Source organism: Melopsittacus undulatus, chromosome 2 (assembly GCF_012275295.1).
Source record: "Melopsittacus undulatus isolate bMelUnd1 chromosome 2, bMelUnd1.mat.Z, whole genome shotgun sequence".
In the NCBI taxonomy this organism is placed as follows: domain Eukaryota; kingdom Metazoa; phylum Chordata; class Aves; order Psittaciformes; family Psittaculidae; genus Melopsittacus; species Melopsittacus undulatus.
Window position 1 is genome coordinate 16,977,215 of NC_047528.1, and position 22,563 is coordinate 16,999,777.

The 22,563-nt window shown below is 40.0% G+C and overlaps 1 protein-coding gene across 1 annotated transcript; it reads left to right on the top strand.

Moving 5' to 3' along the window:
- Positions 1 to 479: 479 nt before the first annotated feature.
- Positions 480 to 22,273, top strand: MPHOSPH8 (M-phase phosphoprotein 8). Its single transcript, XM_034074076.1, has 13 exons — positions 480 to 641; positions 4,074 to 4,229; positions 5,131 to 5,979; positions 7,676 to 7,769; positions 9,630 to 9,755; positions 9,842 to 9,930; positions 10,871 to 11,011; positions 11,785 to 11,871; positions 13,591 to 13,745; positions 16,929 to 17,083; positions 18,369 to 18,496; positions 19,167 to 19,250; positions 20,136 to 22,273. Exons 1-13 carry the CDS (start codon positions 627 to 629, stop codon positions 20,175 to 20,177), a joined length of 2,121 nt encoding a protein of 706 aa, XP_033929967.1. The 5' UTR covers positions 480 to 626; the 3' UTR covers positions 20,178 to 22,273.
- Positions 22,274 to 22,563: the final 290 nt, after the last annotated feature.

The window sequence follows — 22,563 nt, forward strand, 5'->3', positions numbered from 1 at the left end:
CGGCCAGCAGCGGCGGGCAGGGAGGAACGGCACCGCTCTCCTCGCTCCCGCCGCCAAGCTCGGCGGCGTGCACCGGGCTACAGGACAGGGAGCCCTGGGGCAGGCGGAACCCGCGCTGCCATCGCCACCACCTCACGGCGGGCCCTGAGGGAGTCCACGCCTACTAGCCAGGGACCGCCCCGCCCTCACCCGGACCCCGCCGGGGCCTCCCGCCGATGCCACCCCCGGCCGCCCCGCGGAGGTCACGAAGGCCGCCTGGCTTGGCCCCGCCTCTTACGTCACGGGCTGCCCGGGCGCCGATTGGATACGGCAGCCGCTTCCCCCCCTCCTCGCGCGGTACAGGGTGGCGTACCCGCTTTACACCGTTGTCTTTTGAAATTCGGCCCAAGATGGCGGCGGCGGCTGGGAGCGGGGCTGAGGCGGCGGCGGCGGCCAGGCTGAAGGGGGCGGAGGAAGAGGAGGAGACGGCCGCTGCGGCGGAGGATGAGGAGGACAGGGAGCAAGACCGCAGCCGAGCTGGCAAGGCGGTGGGCGCGGTGGCAGCGGTCGGTGGGGAGAGCGAGGAAGAGGAGGAGGACGAGGACGGAGAGGACGTGGATGTGTTCGAGGTGGAGAAGATCTTAGATATGAAGACCGAAGGGGTAAGTGCGCCGTGCCGCCGCCTGTCAGCAGGGCCGCCGCCTGCCCTGGGGCCGCGTTTTGCCGCGCTCCCCGAGGAGGCGCACGGGAGGCGGGAGCGGTTGCTACCCATGCGTCTGCAGCAGGACGAGCCCCGGTGCGCCTGGCGTGCTCCGCGCTCCCCTCGCTGCCGGGCGCGCAGGCGGAGCGGGCAGCGCCGGCACAGGCAGCTGTGCGGGCAGGCTTCACCACACGAGCCTGGTATACTTACGTGAAAACCGTGCAAAAACAATGGCAGTTCCATTGTAACTGTAACTTAAGCCACGTTGTGCATAAGTTTGCAAGGAAGCTTTTTGTGCCTTACAGCTTTGACTAAAGCGACTAGCTCTGGAGTAGCTTTGGTAAATTGTTTTGGGTTTTTTTTTTTGCCTATATTGTTAAACTGCGCTTTGCTCTTACGCCTGAACTGCAGTAGTGTTTTAGTGTAAGGTGTGCATGCGCAGAGATTGGCAGGCTTTAATATATTGTGGAACTTGCATGTGGTTTCAGTGTATATTTAGTGAAACTGTTTACTCACAGAATGTGTAAAGGCCTCTTAAAATAAGAGATACTTCCTCCAATTAAAATAGCTGTAGTGATCTTTGCTTTTAGGGTTAGGTTGTATCTTGGCTAAAGCATCTTAATGGCTTAAGAATGTCATGTTTTTGAGGTAATACAGGACTTACAGCTTTGTCTCTATGAAGTGTTGGTCAAAATGGTAAGTCAGGTATGAAAGCAAGAGGACTTCCCTACCCCTGTCCCCTGCAGTGGAACCTAATATCTGGAGGGGGTGTGTCATCAAACCATTCCACACTACATTCCCATTCTGCAGCAGATTCTGAGCTGTATGCACTTGAGGCTTCCAGGCTGGATCAGTGCTATCAGCTTTACTGTATGTATGTGCCTTGCACTGTATACGTGTGCCTTACCTAGTCTGTGTTGGTTGTAGCTTTGTAGTATGGTTGACCTTTCCGTTGCTCTTTGGGGGCTGTGCCCCTGTGTTTCAGAAACACAGGAGAGGACATATACCTGCTCCCAGATCTTCCAAAGCATCTGAAAAAACTGTGTGTTACGTTCAGTGAAACATATTTTATGTAGTTGGCTTTAGACTAGTGTTTCCCAGCTTGCAGGTTCCCAAGTCTGATCCAAAGTCCAAGCAGATACACAGTTAGCCACTGTCCAGCACAGCATGTACAGCTGAACAGCACAGGCTGGGCAGTGTGTTTATGTGTCTCAGTTGCAGGAGCAAGCTGGAGAGCACTGAGCAGAGAAGGTCTCTTCATTTGCAGTCCTGATGTTGCTGGAGCTGGTAATAGTGGCAGCATGAGAGAAAGCACTCCTGGGATGGATTGGCTTGGGGAGTTAGTCCTACTGATAAATTAAATGTTAACATGGCCTACTAAAGAAAACATCATTTACCCAGCACCTAGTCTTACAGTTATTTTAATCCAGCTGTCCCATTTAATTAAAGAAGGACTTCTAACTCATTTTGTACCTGACTTACAAGGGTGTAACAGTAACTCTGCAGCTTACTGAAGTCTTGCATCTGAACTGGCATAACCCGGTACTACCAGGCAGCTGAGAGGCCAGCTGGCTAGGAAGCAGATCTGTAGGAAAGGAACCGTGAGTCCCCACGGTCAAGATGAACATGAGTCAGCCTTTCTTGCAGCAGGAGGGCCAACAGCATCCAGGAGTGTGGCCAGCAGATCGAGGGAGATACTTCTTCCTTTCTTCTCGGCAGTGCTGAGATGCATCCTGAGTACATAAGCTGGAACACAGGGAAATACCAATAGACAGGGAAAATTTCTAAGCAGCCTGATCTAGTTGGTCCTGCTTTGAGCAGGGCATTTTACTTGTTAGTTCCAGAGATTCCTTATAACCTAAATTATTCTGTGACTGTATTAAGAAAATTACTAGTAGTTTATTTCATGAGTAACCCCATTACAAGAAAGAGAGATATGAACATGATTTTGAAAGGTAATTTGTGAATCAGGTGTATATGGTTAAGCTAAATTACAAAAGAGGTGGTATTATACCAGTGTATCTGAATATAGGCTATTTATCTGTTTGTGAAGTAAATAGAAGATTGTAAGTAGAGTTGATTGCTGAAGTTTAATGGCATATATGACATTTGGTCAAAGGTTAATAATGCTCAGGCAAAACATGTAAATTTTTGGATATAAATACATTTAATAATAAGTGTCCAATGTCAGTTCTTTCAAAGCTTTCCTTTTCCAGGCGTGGTTAGCACTATAGGATCTTTCAGAACATTTTCAGCCTGTTTTTGAAAGAAAGAGATACTGCTGTTTTCCTCTCTAGAGGTGCTTTACTTAGTACATTTACGAATAATTTATTTTTTTTTGTAAATAAGTTCAGGAATGGCTGTGTTGCATTGTGTTCATCGTTAGCTTTTTTTTATATGGATAATGGATTTCCTTAGATTTCGTGCTAGCTTTTTTCATAGATATGTTTAACAGGATGGCAGGTTTAATTACTGAAGGTGACAGCATTGATTTTTGTTTGGTATATCTCTGCTTTTCAGTTAAGCTTGATGCAGGAGGCCATTCAGTAAGAAAAGTAGTCCATCTTGAGAAATCCAAGGATTCATGCTACTTTATTTAGGGAAAAGGCAAGAGATAATTTGGTGGGAAACTTTTTTTTTTTGCCTTATTTTTTTTAATAGGTAAATGACTTTCTAATCCAGTGAAAAAAAGAAGCTAGAGACTAAAAGGTGCAATTTCATCCCGTGGTGGAGTTGAATACTGTTGAAATAATTGGTCTAGGGCATTTGTACGTTATCTTTTACCAAAATCTTTGTAATTAACTCCACTGAGATGCACATGCTTGGATTTTGTAGAAGTTTAACTTGATCCTTGATCTCATTGCTGTTTGGTCTTCCCCTCCACCAGTTGTTGATATTTCAGTTTATCAAGAGCGGTATTGATTACAAATCTAATGTAAGTTATAAATTTCAATATAAAACTAGGTGAATGATGTTAATGTGTTATGAATCTTTTATATCAACTTCTTCAGCAATGAAATTCAAGGTTGAAACTTTTACAGGAGAAATACTGAACTTTTTTTAAAAAAGTTTCTTAATGTCCAGAAAATCCATTTCAGTAAAATGATAATAAAATTTATGATTGTAACTGTGGTTCTGAACAAGTTTTAGATATTTCAAATATTTTGGATAAAACTGCTCCCACCTACTGAAGCATTTTGCAGACTACTTAGTTCAGTATGTGATGCAGATGGAAGTAATTTTGGGAATTCTTATGTCACCATTGGGTTGAACTCTCATTCATTTCTATATACACAAAATGAATATGCAATGAACGTGCAACACCAGGGGTTGAGCATATGGTGCAGTCCTGTGCAGTGTTGTATTAAACATTGCTTTGGGTTTTTTCTTACAGGGCAAAATTCTCTACAAAGTACGGTGGAAAGGATATACCTCTGATGATGATACCTGGGAACCAGAGGTTCATTTGGAAGACTGCAAGGAAGTGCTGCTTGAATTCAGAAAAAAAATTGTGGACAATAAGTCTAAACCTGTTAAAAAAGACATACAGGTATGTTTTACCTTCCAGTATCTTACACTGAAGTTGTATTCCCTATCTAGGTTCTGGTGATGGCAGGAGGGAAAAGGGAAGACATTTGGGATGTGGAATTAAGAAGATTTAAAAAGAATCTCTTCTATCAAAGTGTTGTATGTCATATGAAACTGAATATTGTTGATGCTCTCTAGTTAGGGATGGGTTTTTTTTTGTTAATCAGCAAGTTTGCTTGTAGACTCAAAATCCGTCTAAAATCTATTTCGGTTTTTAATAGGATTGTATACATGATGTGTGATCATTTTAGTTTGTTTTTGACAACATAAACAACCCCCTTTCTGTATCAGCATGCATATTGTCACTGAAGCTGGGTGCTGCTCATTTCACCCTCCTGCTTTGTGTAGCACAGTGATGAATTTTTGCATGTTAACCATTTAATTCAATGAGATATGAATACAGAAAAAGTAATTGCAAGGTGGTGGTATTTGTTTTTTTTCCCTTTTAACTGCATCAATTAGAAAATGAAGCATAAGTTTGGATTTTGTTTTTTTAAACTGGTGCTCTATTTCTGGGAAACCTATAGGTAAATTTTACAAAATCAAATTAATAATGTTTGTAAAACAGCTCAAATTTAGTTCTGTTTTGGAATCTAGTTGTTGGATGTCCCATTGGTTTACTTGAATTGTGTATATATTGATTCTCATCTAAGCAGTTAGTAATGTAATTTAAGTAAGTGAGCTAGAACTGTATTTACAAACTTTACAATTTGGCAATGAGGAATGATGTTGGCAGTGATAAAAAGGTTAAAGTGTTTCAAAGCTTATTTACCAAGCATTGCCACTACCATTTTTGTATAGGTTACACCAAAGTTACACAGTTTAATGGGGAAAGAAATATTTTCCTTTTTTTTCACTTTCAGAAACTGTGTCTAAATGATGATGTATTTGAAGCAGACTCTGACAGTGACTGGCAAGGTGAAACAAAAGGTGATGTTTCACCAAAGAAGAAAAAGAAGAAGTCAAAAGATGGAGAGGATCAGAGTTCAGGTGACCTGAAGAAGAAAATGTCTAAGTCTGCAAAACTCAAAGAAAAACCCAGAACAGAATGTGAAAACTCCTCAGATACTTTGGTTTTAGATTCAAAACCAAAAAAAAGGACTTCAGAAACCAAGGAGGATTCAAAGGACCCAAAGAAACAAAGGAAGGAAGATACTAAAGAAGTAAAGAAAAAGAAGGGAGAGGTTAAAGATTTAAAGATAAACTCTAAAGAAGATTTTAAAGAAAATAAAAAGTCACAGAAGGAGAAGGATGGAGATGTTCAGTTTGGCTCAGAATCAGGTATTCTAGATGATGTATTTTCTCAAGGAACTGATAATGAAAATTCAGACTTAAATTCTGAAAATAAAGATGAGAAGCAAAAAGTTGTAAGTGGAGAAGAGAGATCGGAACAAGAAATTGCTGAAAAGGATTCCATTGCTGATGCGCATCTTGATGGATCAGCAAGTATTGAAGATGATAGTATTGATGATAAGGTTAAAATTAAAAAGAAAATAATTCTGAAAGCTGAAGATTGTAAAGAAGAAGGTAAAAAAGTGGAAACTCAGGATAGCTGTTTAGGGAACAAAAATATGCTCAAAAAGCAAAAAGGTCAAGAAAAAGTAAAAATAGAAGAGTTGGAAAAAGTATCACCTGCTCCTTCACCAGTGCAGAAGGGTTTAAAATTGAGTCCTGATGAAAGGGGATGCAAGTCCACTGATCCAGCTGTGGAGGTAAGCGATGTTAAGGCTTTGAGTGGAGGGGGACAGGGCTGAGGGTTAAGTCAAACATTTTTGAGGTACATATATTTCAAAAGGCTACTGTTTTTGATGGCAAAGAAAAATATACAGATTAGAAAGTTAATGAGCTTGATGAAGCTAAAGAAAGGCCTACTGCACAATGTATAGGAGTGACTGAAAAATTCTTGGATTCTGAATACTATCAAGGAGGGACTACTTGCGGAGGGTAGGGTGTCTTTAAATGTGAAAGTATGAATTTCTCCCATTTGTTATGTGTATTTACTTAGGATGCAATTAACTGTTCTTCCAAAACATGCTGTCATTTTTAGCTTTGCTCCCCCCACCTCGAACAGGTGCCTCAGTTTGACTTTTTTCTACTTGTATAGTAAGATATTCAGTGTTGAGCAACTATTCATCCAATATCGCACAATAAAGTGTGCTTCTGAACTAAACCAAACAATTGGTTGAACTTAGAAGCCAGCAACTCCTTTATACCTTATGTGCATTAGCACCTCCCTGAGAACTGAAATGCTGAAATTGCTTCTAAGTACAAGTCTCCTAGGTAATTGTGCGGCTGGCTTATTTTGTTAAAGTTCCTGAGGTGCTTACAGAAAATGCTTGGTTTCATGTTAATTACCTGTTCTAAGAAATGAGCTAAGCCAATACTGCAATCTTTATTTTTCTTTATTTAACACAGTAGTGTTTTAAGAAATGAGGATGGTAACGGTAAAAAAAAAAACACCAAACAACCTAACCCACCCCCCAAGTTTTTTTAATGTTTCGGAGAGTGTAATTTCTTTCACCTTCTTCAGACTGTTCTTATACATTTTGCAGTTCATAAATCTTTGCCCAAGAAACCACTTTCTGATTCATAACAGGATTGCATCCAGAAAACCTTGAATCTTACCCTGTTTCTTTTGAGGCCATAATTCCATGGCAGCAAGTTTCTTCTGTAGGTTCAACAGTGGTCCTGTGCTTTAGATGATCTACTCCATTCATACAGCAATCTTAAACATAAAGAAATTGATTTTGAAATAGAGAATTATGTGGTATAATCTCACAGTAGAGCTATATAAAACAGTGGTTTTGCAGGAGCTTAGTGGTAAAAGCTTTGGTAAACAAGGTTAAGTGTTTACTATGAGGCATAGCCCAGTTTTTAAAAGTTAAATAACTGAAATGGTGTGGCCCTTTATTACTCCAGTATTTTCTCATAGTTTGAGCCTATAGCATTCATAAGAGAGGCATCAGATATGATAATCAGATCTTTGGAATTTTATTTACCAGTAGTATAAAATCCTGTCACCCCAAATATGAAGAAATAAACAGCAGATGGAAGTTGGTTTCCTTATGGCTCTTCAGCCAGCACTCTCGAGTATGTTGTCTGTGTACCTTTCTTATGGTTGTGTTCCATGGAAGATCATGCTGCAAGGTATCAAGGAAGGCATTCTGCTTCTTTGCTTTTTTCAGCGAGGTTGCTTTATTTTGGAAATAACCTTTTCTCTTAATGGAATAATCCTTCACAGACTTAACTCCTGACTCACCTGTTTCTTTTTTTAGGAGTGTCCTCATGTCTTACATACAGGTTTCAGTAGTATTAATTATAAATATATTGGATTACTGGAGTGGTGAAAGGAGTTTATTTTCTGTTTTTTCTTTACTGCTTTAATTTGATCTTTGTTCATAATATCAGGAGAAAGAAGTAAAGAAAACTGAAACAAAAGAAAAACTTCAAAAAGAGCCTGAAAAAGAAGAAAAGAGCAGAAAAGAACAAAGGGGCCTAAAAAGTAAGTGCTAACTGGTTAAAAGAGAGAAGGGAGAGACCCTTCAGGACATTCTCTTATTTCTTACAGTTGTAGTTATGGTTTTGAAACCATATGGTTATATATATGGTTATAGTATGGTTTTGAAACACGTACCAGAAACAAGAATTTCTGCTTTTATTTTAGGAAGCAGAAGTCTGCTTTTTAACAGCTTTTTCAATATATGCTTTATGAGAATGCTGTATATACTTTAATGTATGAAAGAAACATGGAAACGTATAGAAATCTCTAAGGCTTTGTAGACAAGTCAAGATTTTTCCCTTTTTCATTTAATACAGTTAACTGCTTCTGTGGCATGTAACTGATCTTTTTTTAGAGGAATTCATGCAACTATTGTGTATTTACAGAAATGTTCTGATGATACTATGAATACATACTTTCTATGTTTAGAAAAACTAATAGAGGCTCCTAAATTTCTTGCCTCTTGCTTTAGACACAATGATGAGTTATGTTATACAACCCTTAAAATATCACCAGACTGGATGATTTGATACATGAAGGAAAGTGTCTAGGTTATATTTCTGTTCATCATAGCATAATGGAGTATTAATGTTACCACTCTTGATCTCAGTAAAATTCTGGGTGATTTTATTCAGGATTCCCTCACTACTCTGGTAAGGATTAACTGAGGAAAACTAGGAAACTCCACCTTTGGTGATCATGAATGGAATAGGAGCTATGATGCTTCAAATAGCTGTTGCTAGGTAAACATCTTTTGCTGAAAGTAGCATAGATGTTCACAATGTATAAGAAAAGTAGTAGCAAACAGAATGATTAATTGTTGTTCCTTATACAGCACATGTCCTTCATCTGTTCATCGCAGAGACTGAACTATATTTTAAAAGTAGTGATTTATGCATAATTCTAAACTACATTTTTTTAAATGAAGATGGTACTGGTTTGAAAGCAGTCAGAACTCAGACTTGCCAGGGTAGCTGGAGGTGAACTTACTGTCCCTGATTTTTTGGCTTGTTGTTAAGCTTGCTCCTACACTTCAGCAGGGATTAACTTATGGAAAGAGAACGGCAGTTTTCTAAAGGGACTCTGGTCACTCCCTTAAACTTTGTTATGTAATAGTCTTTAGTGGCTCAAGTGGTCACTCTTGGTAACTGTCTTAATATTATAGACTTAAAAGACATCAAAAGTGCATTTGACTTTTTTAATGTAGCTTCAGAAGAAAAAAGTGACTATTCTGAGAATAACTGCAAAAGAGAAGAATCTTCGCTAGAATATAAACTCATAGAAGAATTAAAATCAAAAGACAGCAAGGTGTACAAGGAAAGGAGGAGCATAAGAGATGAAACAGACACATGGACTTACATTGCTGCAGGCGGTGATCGAGATGTGTGTCAAATGGAGAACTCTGGTGAGCAGTAGAAATGAATGCAGGGGAAAGTTGAGCACTGGCAATTAATATTTTCCTCCATTCCTGCTTGCATTTTTTAGCGCTCCAATCCTTGTCTCTGCAGGGGGCTGAAATGATGTTTCTTTTGAAACTCGCTGATAACTTCTTGGTGTGTTTCCAGTGTATTTCTACTATTGCAGTAGTGGAGTGTTCACCATCTCTTAAACCACTTCAACAGAATCTATTAGAACAACTAAACAGTTTGTTTCAAGTAAAAGCATTTTATGTCTGCTTGTAATACAGCCTTCATTGTTTGGAACCATTCCATGCTGACTTCCAGAGTCTGTTTGAATGAAAAGTAGTAGTTTGTTATGCTGCTGATCATTGAAGCAATGGCAAGCAAAGAATGGTTTGGGAGTTTCTAAGTTGCTAATCACTTATTTCACATTTTTTCTTCCATAAAATTGAATGCATCATAGATGTCAAGCAACAGGTCTTGAGTTTGGGTATGGACATGCAGTTAGAATGGCTGACACTAGAAGACTTTCAAAAGCATCTTGATGGAGAAGATGAGAATCATGTGTCAACAAAACCGATATCAAATAGTGAGTAGTTGCTGGGAGGAAGGGGCATATCTTAATTATGGTTTCACAGTGAACTGTCTTATAACTGCATTAAATTTACTTTCTAGCTCTCCTGAGGGATGCTGTTAAAAGTGGAGATTATATGACAGTAAAGATGGCACTTTCCTCAAATGAGGAATATAATCTGGATCAAGAGGTAATTTTTCTTCAATGAAAGTATTGGAGGGGTATGGGAGGGAAGAGTATGAATTTTGATTGTTTGAAAAGTTTTCTCCTCTTGCTAGTAGCAGATTTCTATCTCACCTTGAGATCAAGTGGCTAAACTATGTAAAACACCTATACATGAAAAAATTTGAATGTTCTATGTGACAGACTGGGATGACTTCATTCCATTAATAATTAGTTTTCTGCCAGCTCTGTATCAGCTGTGTTCTTACAGTTTGGTTGGGATTTTTTTGGTGTCGTCCATGTGTGTCCCCCCCAGGATCTATTTTTCCTGTTAAATAGCACCATAGTTCCATTTTTTTAAGATAAAAATCTCTGATACCAGTATTTTCAACTTGTGACTTTTTGAAGTTGCATTACATAGCATTTTGAGAACTACATATTATGCTAAGTTTTCTGTGGCCTAGTAGAAAAGATGCCACATGAGCTGCTGAAGGAAATATGTTCTTTGAATTGTAGTGTCTGATGGGGAAAATGCAAGAATGAGTGAGGAGACTGACCACTCATAGAACTCTCTTCATACTTGCACTGATAAAACCCAAAAGTTCAAATAGCAGCTGAGTTGAGCCATTATGTTTTGTCTCCAGTGGCTGCTGGTTTTCTTTTCCACTGTCTTGCTGTCTTCCTACCCTCAAATACCCTGCTGCATTTCTTCTTGGCTCATTCTGGTTTTACTTTCTTATTCTGTTGTGGGTTTTACAAATTACAGAGCTCAAGGTGCGAGGCCTGTGGACTGGAAAAGTGGGAGGTGATAGTCTGCCAGTATCTGGCAGCTGTGTATGTGTGAATTCTGCCAGGGAGGAGATTCTTTGTGAAATCTGTTGACACACTTGCAATTTTTGTCTTGCAGCTTTGATTTATCTTAAAGTAATTGATTTTTAGAATTTTTCATGCAATGATTCTTGTTGCAGGACCCAAGTGGAATGACTCTGGTAATGCTTGCTGCTGCTGGTGGGCATGATGACCTTCTCCGAGTCCTAATCAGGAAAGGAGCTAAAGTTAATGGGAGACAGAAAAATGGAACAACTGCATTGATACACGCAGCTGAAAAGGTTGCCTTTGTTATTGTTGTATTTGTAGTTCTTGGCTCTTTTACTTCAGTTTAAAAGCGGTACACTTTTTTTCCTTTGGTGCCTAAAATGTATTTAGCAGGATATAGCAGGGTGACCTTAACTGCATAATGTCAGCAGCTGTGGCTACTGTAGTGTAAACTAATTCTGATCACAAACCCTACCCTGGGTAGAGAATATCACAAGGTTACTGAGAGGAAATGTAGAGGCAAAGGATATCTCTGAATTTGTCATGGGGCTGAAGTTCTTGAATTGGAATTGGTAGCTATGATCTCTGGCTGCCTGGAATCCAAACCTGGGAGACTTTGAGAAGCAAATCTCTGAATAAATAGGGCTTACTATTTGTGAGCTGGGAGATGGAGACAGTGGCAAGCTCTTCTCAAACTAAGGACCAGCTAGTAAGTTAGAGGATCTTTTATGGGGGTGCTCTTTTGTTGAAGCTGGGTCATGTATTTTCCCATGTGCAGTAGATAAAAGGCCAAGAAGGAGCTTGATGCCAGTGTTTTCTGCCTAGGTGGTCACTGTTGAAGGATTTAGGAAAAAGTATGAATTGTAAGTACTCATGGCTGTTTACTTGCCTGAGTCTTAATTGCTTATTAGCCATGCAAGAGGACATTGGTAGTTGTGTCACAGAATCATGCTTTGGATTTTCCTGATGGATTTTAAATAAATGTCATTTTATGTTATGAAACAAAACCAGAATATTTTGTATTTACCTGTCTTTTGTATGGGGGTCTTGTTTGGGTTTTTTCCAGAATTTTCTAACAACAGTAGCTATTCTGCTGGAAGCTGGGGCGTTTGTGAACATGAAGCAGAGCAGTGGTGAAACTGCTTTAATGAAGGTAAGTTCAGTGTTTGTCCTGACATGATTTAATAGTAAATACTTTTGGCAAACTAGTAAAACGTCAAAGCATAGTTGTAGTTAGTTTAGGGAACATGTACTATATTTGAAATACAAATACTACCCTTAGTTACTCTAGGCAGTGTTTCATACATTATTTTAATGTATTGTTATATCTAAACAATGTGCAAATGCTGTGCTAAATGTAGCTCATCATTGAATTCCATGCAGATGTGGTCTTAAAACTGAGATAATCTGGTTGTCAGCAGGAAAGTTCCAGAAAGGGAGTCTTTCACTTAGATGTTGCTGTGATTGACCTTTATCATTACATTGCAGGCCAGAAATAAAATGTGTTTGCAGTCTCCTTCCCATCACAAAGGAGATAATTTATTTATTTATGTTTTGTAATGAGAGAATTCTAAGACCCTTAAAACAGTCTGTGCTCCTCTTAGTATTTTTATGTATACCAAATAATTTCACCAAGTTCCCCTTCCTGATAAACTTGCTGTGTTTATACATAGGCTGTTCAAGGCAGTTTGTTTGCAGAAAAGCTTACAAAAGCTTTTCTCTCCAACAATGTAGTATTGTTTCTCTTCTGTCCTCTGCAAGGATGAACAAGTGTGAGGAATTCACATTTTCTGTGAAGAAAATAACACTCTTGTGGTTTTCTCAGCCACATCAGTCTAAAATAGCTTCATAATTTGGCTGCCTCCATGAACCTCAGCTTTGACTTTTCTTGTTTTTAAAGGTTTTATTAAGTAATTTGCTGCACAGCTGTACATACTTTCTAATTGGCAGCCTACAGTGACAGTCTGGGTATTTGTTTCGCTGTGCAGATACAAAGGTCTTCATTGCCAGTGACTTACTGGAACAAGTTTAGCTATGTGGGGATAAACATAAATGTGTTTACCAGGTCACTGTTATTTAACCTCAGAAACTGGATCATACTTTTAAAAAGAGGGTGGGGAGGAAACCTTGGCACTCCATTCCTTTCTCTGAGGTGGTGTGTGATTTTTGTTGTTTTTTGTATGAGGGGTTGGTGCGTTGGTTTATTTATGGAAGATTATGGTTTGAAGGCACAGATCAAAGTTCAGAGCTGAGACAAATTGCAGAAGTTAACTTTGGATAGGCCACATGAAGATAGTAGTTTAAACCTCCTGTGCCTTTTCCTAATTTGTCTGAGTGAAGTGTTTGAAAATAAATGACCAAGAACATGTTGCATTCTTCAAAGTAGAGCTGTCTTCAGACTTTCCTGTACTTCTGTCAAGTCTTTGCTTGACATGCCCTGACATTCTTGTTAATCACAGTGACTGTCTAACATAACTAAGTAACAATTCGGGTCAAGTTGTATTAATTTTCTGCACCCCTGAAGTACCATTTGAACTGAGCTTCCTAGAAACAGACACTTTGAAGTGTTTCTTTAGTTGTTCTGAATACTACTGCAGAAACCCATTTATTCAGGTAAACAATTGTGAGGAAGTTTGCAGTTACTGAACTCTAGAAGGTTGGGTGTTGTCACAAAATTGTACTTTAATCTATTTTTATTCCAGTTAAGCCCACTTGATAATTCTGAGTGTTGCTGCTTCTATGTTTTCTGAATTGTTCCTAATTTTGAATTTTAATTCATTCCTGCTGTTCTGTTTACGTCAGTGCTACACTCTGTTCTAATGAGGGATTTGTCATTGTTGTCCATGCTTCCATCTTCTCGCTTTCTGCACAGGCTTGTAAAAGAGGAAATTCAGACATAGTGCGGCTTATGATTGAAAGCGGAGCGGACTGTAACATTTTGTCAAAGCACCAGAACAGTGCGCTGCATTTTGCTAAACAGTGCAATAACCTACTGGTGTATGAGCAGCTCAAGAGTCATTTGGAAACGTGAGTAAACTGTACTTTGAAGTTTGTTCTGGTGAAGTTTGCAGTTCTGGGCATGTCATAATTTTAGTTTAAGTCCTGGGAAGAGTGGGAGATTTTAGGAAAGAAAACTGATCTGATTTGGGCAGAAAACTAATAAATAAATCATGTGAAATTAAGATGATGTGAGCTAACAGAATTAGCAGATGCTTGCTTAGACACAGAATAAAGAAATGGAAAGGGGGAAAAGAGAAAGAGAATTGGTAGAAGAGAAAGTTTTCCAGATTGCTGTATTTCTAGTTTAAGGAATCTAAGAAGTGTATAAGCACTGGACTGTTGAATGTAAACTTCTATTAGGGCATGCCAAATAAAACACTTTCAAACAAAAGAACACCTTACAGAAATACCATGGAGAGTTAGTGCAGATAGTTAGGTTGTTGTTGGACCCTTAAAAGCCAGTGGTGAACTGGAGTGCCAGGGGTAAAGCTTTCATGGCAGTAAATGATGAAAGTAAAAATCTTCACTGTGCAACAGAATACTGAAGAGCAGTGCAGTGTGTGTGGTATGTGATGTGCTCATGTCATCTGGTCATGAAAAATATTCAGAGCTGATGAACAGGGATGCTAGATGAAGACAGACATAAAGCAGGGCCACCTAGAGCTGGCTGACCAGGACCCTGTCCAGGTGGTGTTTGAGTATCTCCAAGGATGGGGTCCTCATAATCATTCCAGGCAGTATGTGTCATTGCTTCATCACCCTCACAGTAAAAATGTGTCTTGCAATGTTCAGAGGAAACTTCCCATGTTCTAGTTTGTGCCCACTGCCCTTTGGGCATCACTGAAAAGAGCCCGGCTCTGTACTCTTTGTCCCATCACTTCAGGTGTTTATTAATACATACACATTGATAAGATCTCCCTGAGACTTCTTTTCTCCAGGCTCAGCAGTCACAGTTCTCCCAGCCTCCCTCCTATCAGATGCTCTTGTCCCATCAACATCTTTGTGGTCCATCACTGGGCTTTCTTCAGTATATCCATGTATCTCTCGTAGTGAGGAGGAACTGGACACAGCATTCCAGCTGTGATCTCACCAGTGATCACCTCCCTTGACCTACTGGCAATACTTCGCCTAATGCAGCCTAGGATACCATTTGCCTTTGCAGCAAGAGCGTGTTGCTGGCTCATGTTCAGCATGGTGTCCACCAGGTCCTTTCCTGCCAAGCTGCTTTCCAGCTGGGTAACTCCCAGCATGGCCCAGTGCCTGGGAATGTTCCTCCCCATGTACAGGACTTTGTACTTGTTTGTTGAACTGCATGAGGTTCATGTCAACCCATTTCTCCAGCCTGTTGAGGTCCCTCTGGATGGCAGAATGACCCTATAGTGTACCAGCCATTCCTCAGTTTGGTGTCATCTGCAAAGCTGCTGAGGGTACACTGCCTCATCATCCAGGTCGTACATGAAGATGTCACACAGGACCGGACCAGTACTGATGTTGGGTACACCAGGAGTGACTGGTTTTCAGATAGCTGTTGTGCTACTGAGTTTTGCTGAACTAATATGTTCTGATCCAGTTTTATACTGGGAGGAAAGTATTGTGATGCCAGTAGTTTCAATGCACTGTAAAGCTTATTTGAGGTACTGTAAGTCATTGCTTTGAATGTCCTGGGGAGATAGAAGGTATAAGGAATGTTTTCTTCTTACAGCAGGTTAAATGGGAAAAAAAAGTGCTAGAAGCATAATACCTAATAATTAGTCACTGTCATAGCTCTTGCCAGTTGAGGAAGCTTCTAGCCTTACTACCTGAGAATACGGGTTCAGTTCTGCTTGTCAGTCAAAAAGAAGGTAATAGGGTAGTAGTGGAGCTGAAAACAAAATGTAAATCCGTGGTGTCAAAATGCCTTATAGCACATGCCATTCCAGTTACCTTGTTTCAAAGCCAGATGAAGCAAAAAGTGGAAGTAAAAGATGATCAGAAATCTGGAGTAGCTTTTATGAGGATAGACTGACAGAGGAGGTACACAACACCCTGGGGCAGAATAAAAGGTCAAAATATAAAATCAAATCAGAAAGCAACAACAGAAAATAATCCAAAGCTGTGAGGCAGGTTCTGCTAGCCATCCTGTTAAATGATTTACTGATAGGTTTGATATGGAGGAATATTTTTGCACAGAAAAAATGTGGATCATGTTGCAGAATGCCATGGTTACAAATGCATAGGATTTTAGAAGGGATTAAGTGCAGTTTGGCTGCAGTCTTGAGTTTTGGATGCCTCTAAGACAGATTGCTGAAAACTAGGACAGTGTACCAAGAAAAGCCAACTGCTTAATTTCCAGTTTTTAATGTAGCTTTGTCTGGAAACTAGGCTGTGTGGGCTTCTGGGCTTGCTTTGGTATGGGGATTCTTGTGGTTTCTTTCCGATGAGGCACAATTTAGATTGTGCAGGTGGTAATCTCAGCTAGCATGGAGGGGAGCAGGGTCTGAATACAGCTGGAAAAGCTGAGAGTTGGGACCTTTGCCTTGCAAAAGTGTTTAAAACCCATTTGTGTCAAAACAGCTCTCTGAAGAGAGTTACTCAGTAACCTGCTTGTAAAGGTGCCAAATACTGTTGGTTCACATGGCCTCTTTGCAAGCTAGGCTGCTCACTTTAAGTTACACCTCTCCCAACCTAAAAAAGCCCAAACCTACCATATTTAATGGTAGTGTCATTACTTTTTCACTTGATTAGGGAAGTTTTACTGGGAACTGCATTTTTCTCCATAGTATTGCCAGTGACTGACTTGTTTAGTTCTATGTTGTACTCGCAGTGAGGTTGATAAATGAGACATACAGGGAAGTGGCTGTTTGTGTTCAGCCAGCAGGTACATACTAGTGTTTGGGAACATCTGCATAAACAGTCTTCAAAATATGTGGCTAATTCGAATTGTTTTTAACCTGCTGCAGTGCCTTTGTGTCAGCCTTTGTTTGTGAACCTGTTTGATGGATGAATTCCACAAACAGATTACTGATAAAATGTTCTGTTAACAAAGTGTTGGGACCTGGGGTTCATCTGTGCATACATGGTAGTGAGGAAGGCATTCAGTCCTGAAAATCAGGATTCCAAAATGTGATCTGGAATCTTTTTTTTTTTTTTTTTTTTTCCAATTGGCTCTCACTGACTCTCAAAAGTAATTTTACTGTGTGAAGCACAGGCCTCACTTGTTCGGTCTTTTAGGCTCTCAAGAGTAGCAGAAGATACCATCAGGGATTATTTTGAAGCTCGTCTTGTTTTGCTGGAGCCAGTCTTCCCAATTGCGTGTCATCGGCTGTGTGAAGGGCCAGACTTCTCTACAGATTTTAACTACAAACCCCCACAGAATGTGCCAGAAGGTAGGAGGGTGCTGGTGTGCTGGGTTGGTTGGTTGGTTTTTAAAAAACGGGTGGAAGGGTGTGTTAGGAAACTGTCTTTTGTTTTAAAGCAACTGTTCTGTGAAATTATTTGTGTGTGACTTATTGCAGTACGTTGTGTTAAGGATGCTCCGATTATGGAGTGTGGGGAGAGCAGGGATGTTTTGATGTACTGGGGGTGGAGTTTGTATCTTTTTGTTTAAGAGGTTTTTTTATCACACAAACACAGCTGCTTTCTCCTGTTCCTGGGTTACCTTAGCTTTGTGAGGGTGATGTTAGCTCAGTGCAGGTGTTGCAGGAAAGGACTGGTTTAACTTCATATTTTTGAACAATCTTAATCCAAGAGTGTACTTGGAAAACCTCATAGTGGATAATCTTGTTTTGTAGACAGTATCTAACAGACTGGAATCTTGGAGTATAGGCACAGCATATAGGATGCAAACACAGTCTAAAAATACTACCAAAAAGAAGCCAGCATCAGTCAACTTTGTCTTGCCCACAGACCCTTTGAAAAGGCTGGGAATGTAATTCCAGAGATACTTAGGAATGTTTCCTCATTCTTTCAGGAATCCAGCTACTAATCTCTGATGCTTAGCTTATCTGAGTCATTTTTATTCACCTTTTGAGTGTACTGGGGCAATGTCTACTTTTTAATTTTTCTTGAAATGCTACATTACTGTGACTGCTTAAAGCAAGGTTGAAAGCGGTTTTGTCATCCCAGTTTTCTGGCTGCTGAGAGTTGCAACACAAGTCTTCCAGCTCTTGATTAGAGGTATAGAATTAAAAAAACTTACATCAGTTTATGTATTAAAATGAGGCATCTGTGGGTATTGAAGGTTGTTGTTGATTGAATTTCAGCACAGTTCATAAAGATCTAAAATGGGCTGGGCTCGGTTGTCCCTGCCAACAGAAGAGAGAATCCAAACCAGATGAAATTCCGTAACTCTCCTTAGGTAGACCTAAACCCACAGAGATGAACCTTACCAGAAATTGCTGTACCCATTTTGCTTTCCTTTCAAACAGCCATGTAACATTATTTCTGTTGCCAAAGGACTTAACTTAAGGACCAAGTTAGTTGTATTCTGTGCTGGGATACACTGGCCTGGGAGATGGGACTTCTGGATGTTGCTTGGATACTCTGTTGGGGCTTAATATATATGCTATAATGTTTATATTTGTATCTGTCTTCAAAGGTGCAGTGTATGCAGTTGTTCTGAATAAAAGATCTTATTTCTAATTCACGTGACTGAATTGCCTTCCCTTTTAGGATCTGGAATTCTTCTCTTTGTTTTCCATTCAAATTTCTTCGGTAAAGAAGTCGTTGCTCGGCTCTGTGGACCGTGCAGTGTACAAGCTGTGGTTTTAAATGACAAATTCCAGCTCCCTGTATTTTTGGTAAGTCTTTTCATATAATTGACTAACTATAAAGCTGCTTTCTAAAAGTCTTCATGGAGCATCCTGGAAAATCCTAGTGCCTTAATTTGGACTTCAAGTATTGTGATTTAAGCATTTATTATCTTGATAATGGTTTTTGTTAATGAAACTTAATTCTTCTTTGTATATGGAGAGAACTACAAACCTTGCATGTGCTAGAGTCCATAGAAATTTATGACTTGAAAAGCAGGGACATAATGCTGGGCAGCCTGTTTCTAGGCAGCCCTACTTGAGCAGGGGGGCTGAACCAGATGATGTTGAGATATCTACTCCAGCCTCAACCCTTGCATGGTTCTGTGGCTTCAGAATGGAGAGTTTGAGATGGCAAGTGTTGGTTTAAAACTGTTTAACTTCTCAACTTTTTGACCTGAGTAAGTTCTTAAAATATGTAACAGTCTACCTTATATTTCTAATGTGTTGTTTATTTAGTTTTTTTTTTAATCTACTAAATGCATTCTTGCACAATTCTCAAATCCTCTTGCTCTCTCTGTGGCTGCACCAAAGGTTCTTTGTAGAATGCCCAACTTTACCAAAAATGCATACTGAAAATGTCATGTTGTATTGGTCTGCTCACATAGCGCTTTCAGGCGTATCCTGCCATTAACCTTGTCCATATTCTTTTTCCTTTCAGGACAGTCACTTTATTTATTCCTTCAGCCCCATTGCAGGCCTTAACAAGCTTTTTATACGGTTGGCAGACGCTCCTACTGCCAAGGTACAAAGCAGTCTCAAATGTGCATGTTAACTTGTACGTAACTCTTCCATAGTCTAAATGCTTCTAGTTGTATGTTGCAAATTTAGTTAAAGACTTTCCTCATCCCGGTTCCCATCAGTTACAGTTCCATCCTGTGACATTTCCAGAACTTAGGAAAGTTGCCAAGGGCATCCATTGTCACAATGGAATGTTTTCATGCTGCAGACAAAATAATTCAAGCACCAAGATAAAGCAGTGTTACAGCTGAACATTTTCCCCATCTATATTGTGAATTGACTAACACTCCATCTGTCTGTTAGTCATTAATTTTTTGCATGCAAATATTTTTGTTTGTGTGTTTGGGAGAACTTGGAAGTACTTACTAGGATGTGCAGTCTGCTTTTAAGTAGGCTGTGTAGTCCATTGTATTTTCCAGGTGGTTTGGGCAGCAGTCCCACTACATGTTGTATGATGAGTAATAGACCCCGTTCTGGTAGCATTTCTTTTATCCTTGGAAGACACATCAGTCAAGTTTCTAGATCTTCATATTTAAAACATGTACACTTAAGTGTTTTATTGTACATTTCTAAATTTTTATTTTAAAAAAGGAGGAGAAATTGAACTTTTGTTCAGATGGAAGTGTGTGTGTGTGTAGATCAGATTCGGGGTTCACTTGTTCAAACACCACCTAATGCAGCCTTATTTCACTGGAGTCCTTTAAAAGTCATTCATATTTCTGTAGGGCTGCTACAAACTGGTCTTAGTAGGTTGTAAACTCCTTTTTCTTCCCTTCCTCAGTCACTAGCAGTTTTACACCTTTTCTCATGCTGTTCTCATAGTAGCAGTGTTTAACCACAGTAGTTTGTGTGGATGACCTTTAAATGAAACCTTTCTTTGCTCTCCCAGGTAAAGCTGCTGATTGGAGCATACAGAGTGCAGCTGCAGTGACCTCACAGCTGTGAGTGTGTTGAGGGGATGGATGTTGTTTTGGATGTACTTCTGATGCCTCTGTTTAGAGACTGACAGAGCAGTTTGGAACTTTTTGGCACCATGCTCCTAAGACTGCGTTCCCATCTCGCTGTCCCTCGCTGGCAGCCATGTAGGAAAGTGTGTGTCGGAGAGAAGCTGAATCTGAGGCACTGGTGGGACAGGGCTGTCGGCTTTTTTTACTTTGTACAGATGTAGATGTAAGTATTTGTGCCAATACATGGAATTCTGGTTTTCTTTAACTTGCTGAGTCCAGACTGCATATTTCAGCTTTTCCACAATGTGGAACGGTGCATATAAGAACTATTTAAGGTAACTATGTGAAATGTCTTTTTTAATAGATATTTTCCATTTGTAAACTAATGTTTTCTACTTACTCTGACGTTTCTATGTACAATGCACAGAACTGTCATAGTCCTGGAGCCATGTGCAGAACTTACATTTTTAAGTTGTTGCGTTACATTTAACTTTGAATTGCTGAGGGCTGGTTTGGAACAGTTCCTGCTACTGTCTACCAAGAAAGCAGTTCCGCTTAGAGTGATTCCCTCTGAATACATAGTGAGGTCTGCAGGCACCAGCAATGGCACTGGGATAGACCCAACTACAGAAGGAGCACAGCTGGATTTCTACTTACACCAGTGTTTTAAAACTACTTTTGTGTTAGAGGAGCGACTGGTAGTTTTACTTCTGACTTTGACATTCTTGGATGTATGGGAAAATAAATACAAGGTAAAAATAGCAAACCTGAGAACTTAAAAGTCCTTTCAGTGTGCAGGCAGTGCTTGATGGAGGCTGAGAATTTCAGATGTTCTCAGCTTGCCAGATGAGAAAATGTATTGTCCTTTAAAGCAGAAGTCCAGTTCCTTAGTGCAAAGAGCTGCTATTTTTTAAAAATTATTATTATTATTATTATTTAAATGACAGCAGTTCTGTACCGGTCCTGTGCTATAAAATACAAATGTAATACTGCTGCATGAAGTACAGAATATTTTTCTTTGTAAATTAACCATCTTGAAAAGTATAACAGAAAAATAAAACCAGATTGTGCCTTTGCTGGTCTGGTTGCCATGTGTAGTTTACATGCCACTATGTGCCTATAATATTGGAGAAACCACTGTGGATAAACTCTTAATGTATTTGAGTGCTCACCATCAAAATGGTGCCGATGTATTAAGTATTCTTTTAAAAACTGTGACTGTACAAAGTTTAGTTAATCAGTTTTTCATTTTATGTTCTTAAAAGCTTTTTAGCCTTTTATATGTAAGAGATGCCAAGTGAGCGGGTACCAAAGCACACTGCTTCAGTTCCGTGAAATACTGCATTGAGCTATAGAAAGCCCAAATAGCAGCACCACCTACAACCACCTGTGTTGTTCTGGTTTAGAACGGTTCCGTGTCTTATGGGGTGATGGGATGGGACCAAGTCAGGGGTTTAACAGAGTTGGTACCTCCACCTCTGAAATACCTGATACCTCATTCTGTGTAGTGTGAAAAGCGCAGGGTGAGGCTTGGGACTGACCCTGCCACCACCAGGGAATACTGGTGGCTCTACATCTTTTTAGTTGTTGTGTGTATCCCTGGACGATGAACAGGGTGAGGGGATAATGCATGAGTGTTCCCTTACACTGAGGTGATGGTGCCCATGTGTATGGTTCCCCCTTCCATGGTCACTCCTTGGTGTACATGTAAGGGGAGCTGGCATTTGCGTGACCACTGTGGTAAAGCTGGATCAAAGGTTTAGGAACTAATGTCCACATTACATAGATGTTGTTTAGGTCAGACTGTATAACAGTGTCTAAAAATAGAGTCATGGTCCAGGAGCTGACATAGCAATTAGTTTCTCAATGCCTGATGACTTAGGGAGTTAGTTTGTGTTTGGGGATTTTTATGTTTTTCTTGAGGCATTTGAGAGAGGGGGAGGAGTTCTACAGGACATGGAAATAAAATTTGGGTTCATGATGCTTTTATTAAGGGATGGATTGTGTAGCCATCTTCCTCTTGTAGCTGGTAATATAAACTCCAAATCCCTGCTGAAGATGCATAAAAAACATATGAAAATATGTTTGAAGCTGGTTTTTGTCTGATTCTATGATTTTATTCAGTTGCTAAGAACAAGGTTTTGGTGGACAAAAGATTAAGACTGGTCTTACTTCAACCCATGGGAGTTACATTCTTTTTTCCCATTCTCCCCCCCATCCCTCCAGGAGAAAGCAGGGAGTGAGAGAGCAGCTGTGTGGTTCTGAGGCTGGGCTTAAACCACAACAAACTTTACCAAGCTGGTTCAGACATCCTGTCTGAAGAGTTTGCACAGGACCTGGGCAACCATCTGAGGTTTCCCCTGGTTTCCT

What these genes read in the sequence shown, in the direction of transcription:
- MPHOSPH8 (XM_034074076.1), top strand. An exon ending in CTCAAGAGTCATTTGGAAAC is followed by an intron (nt 13,746 to 16,928) that starts GTGAGTAAACTG and finishes TCGGTCTTTTAG; the next exon opens with GCTCTCAAGAGTAGCAGAAG. An exon ending in CCCACAGAATGTGCCAGAAG is followed by an intron (nt 17,084 to 18,368) that starts GTAGGAGGGTGC and finishes CTTCCCTTTTAG; the next exon opens with GATCTGGAATTCTTCTCTTT.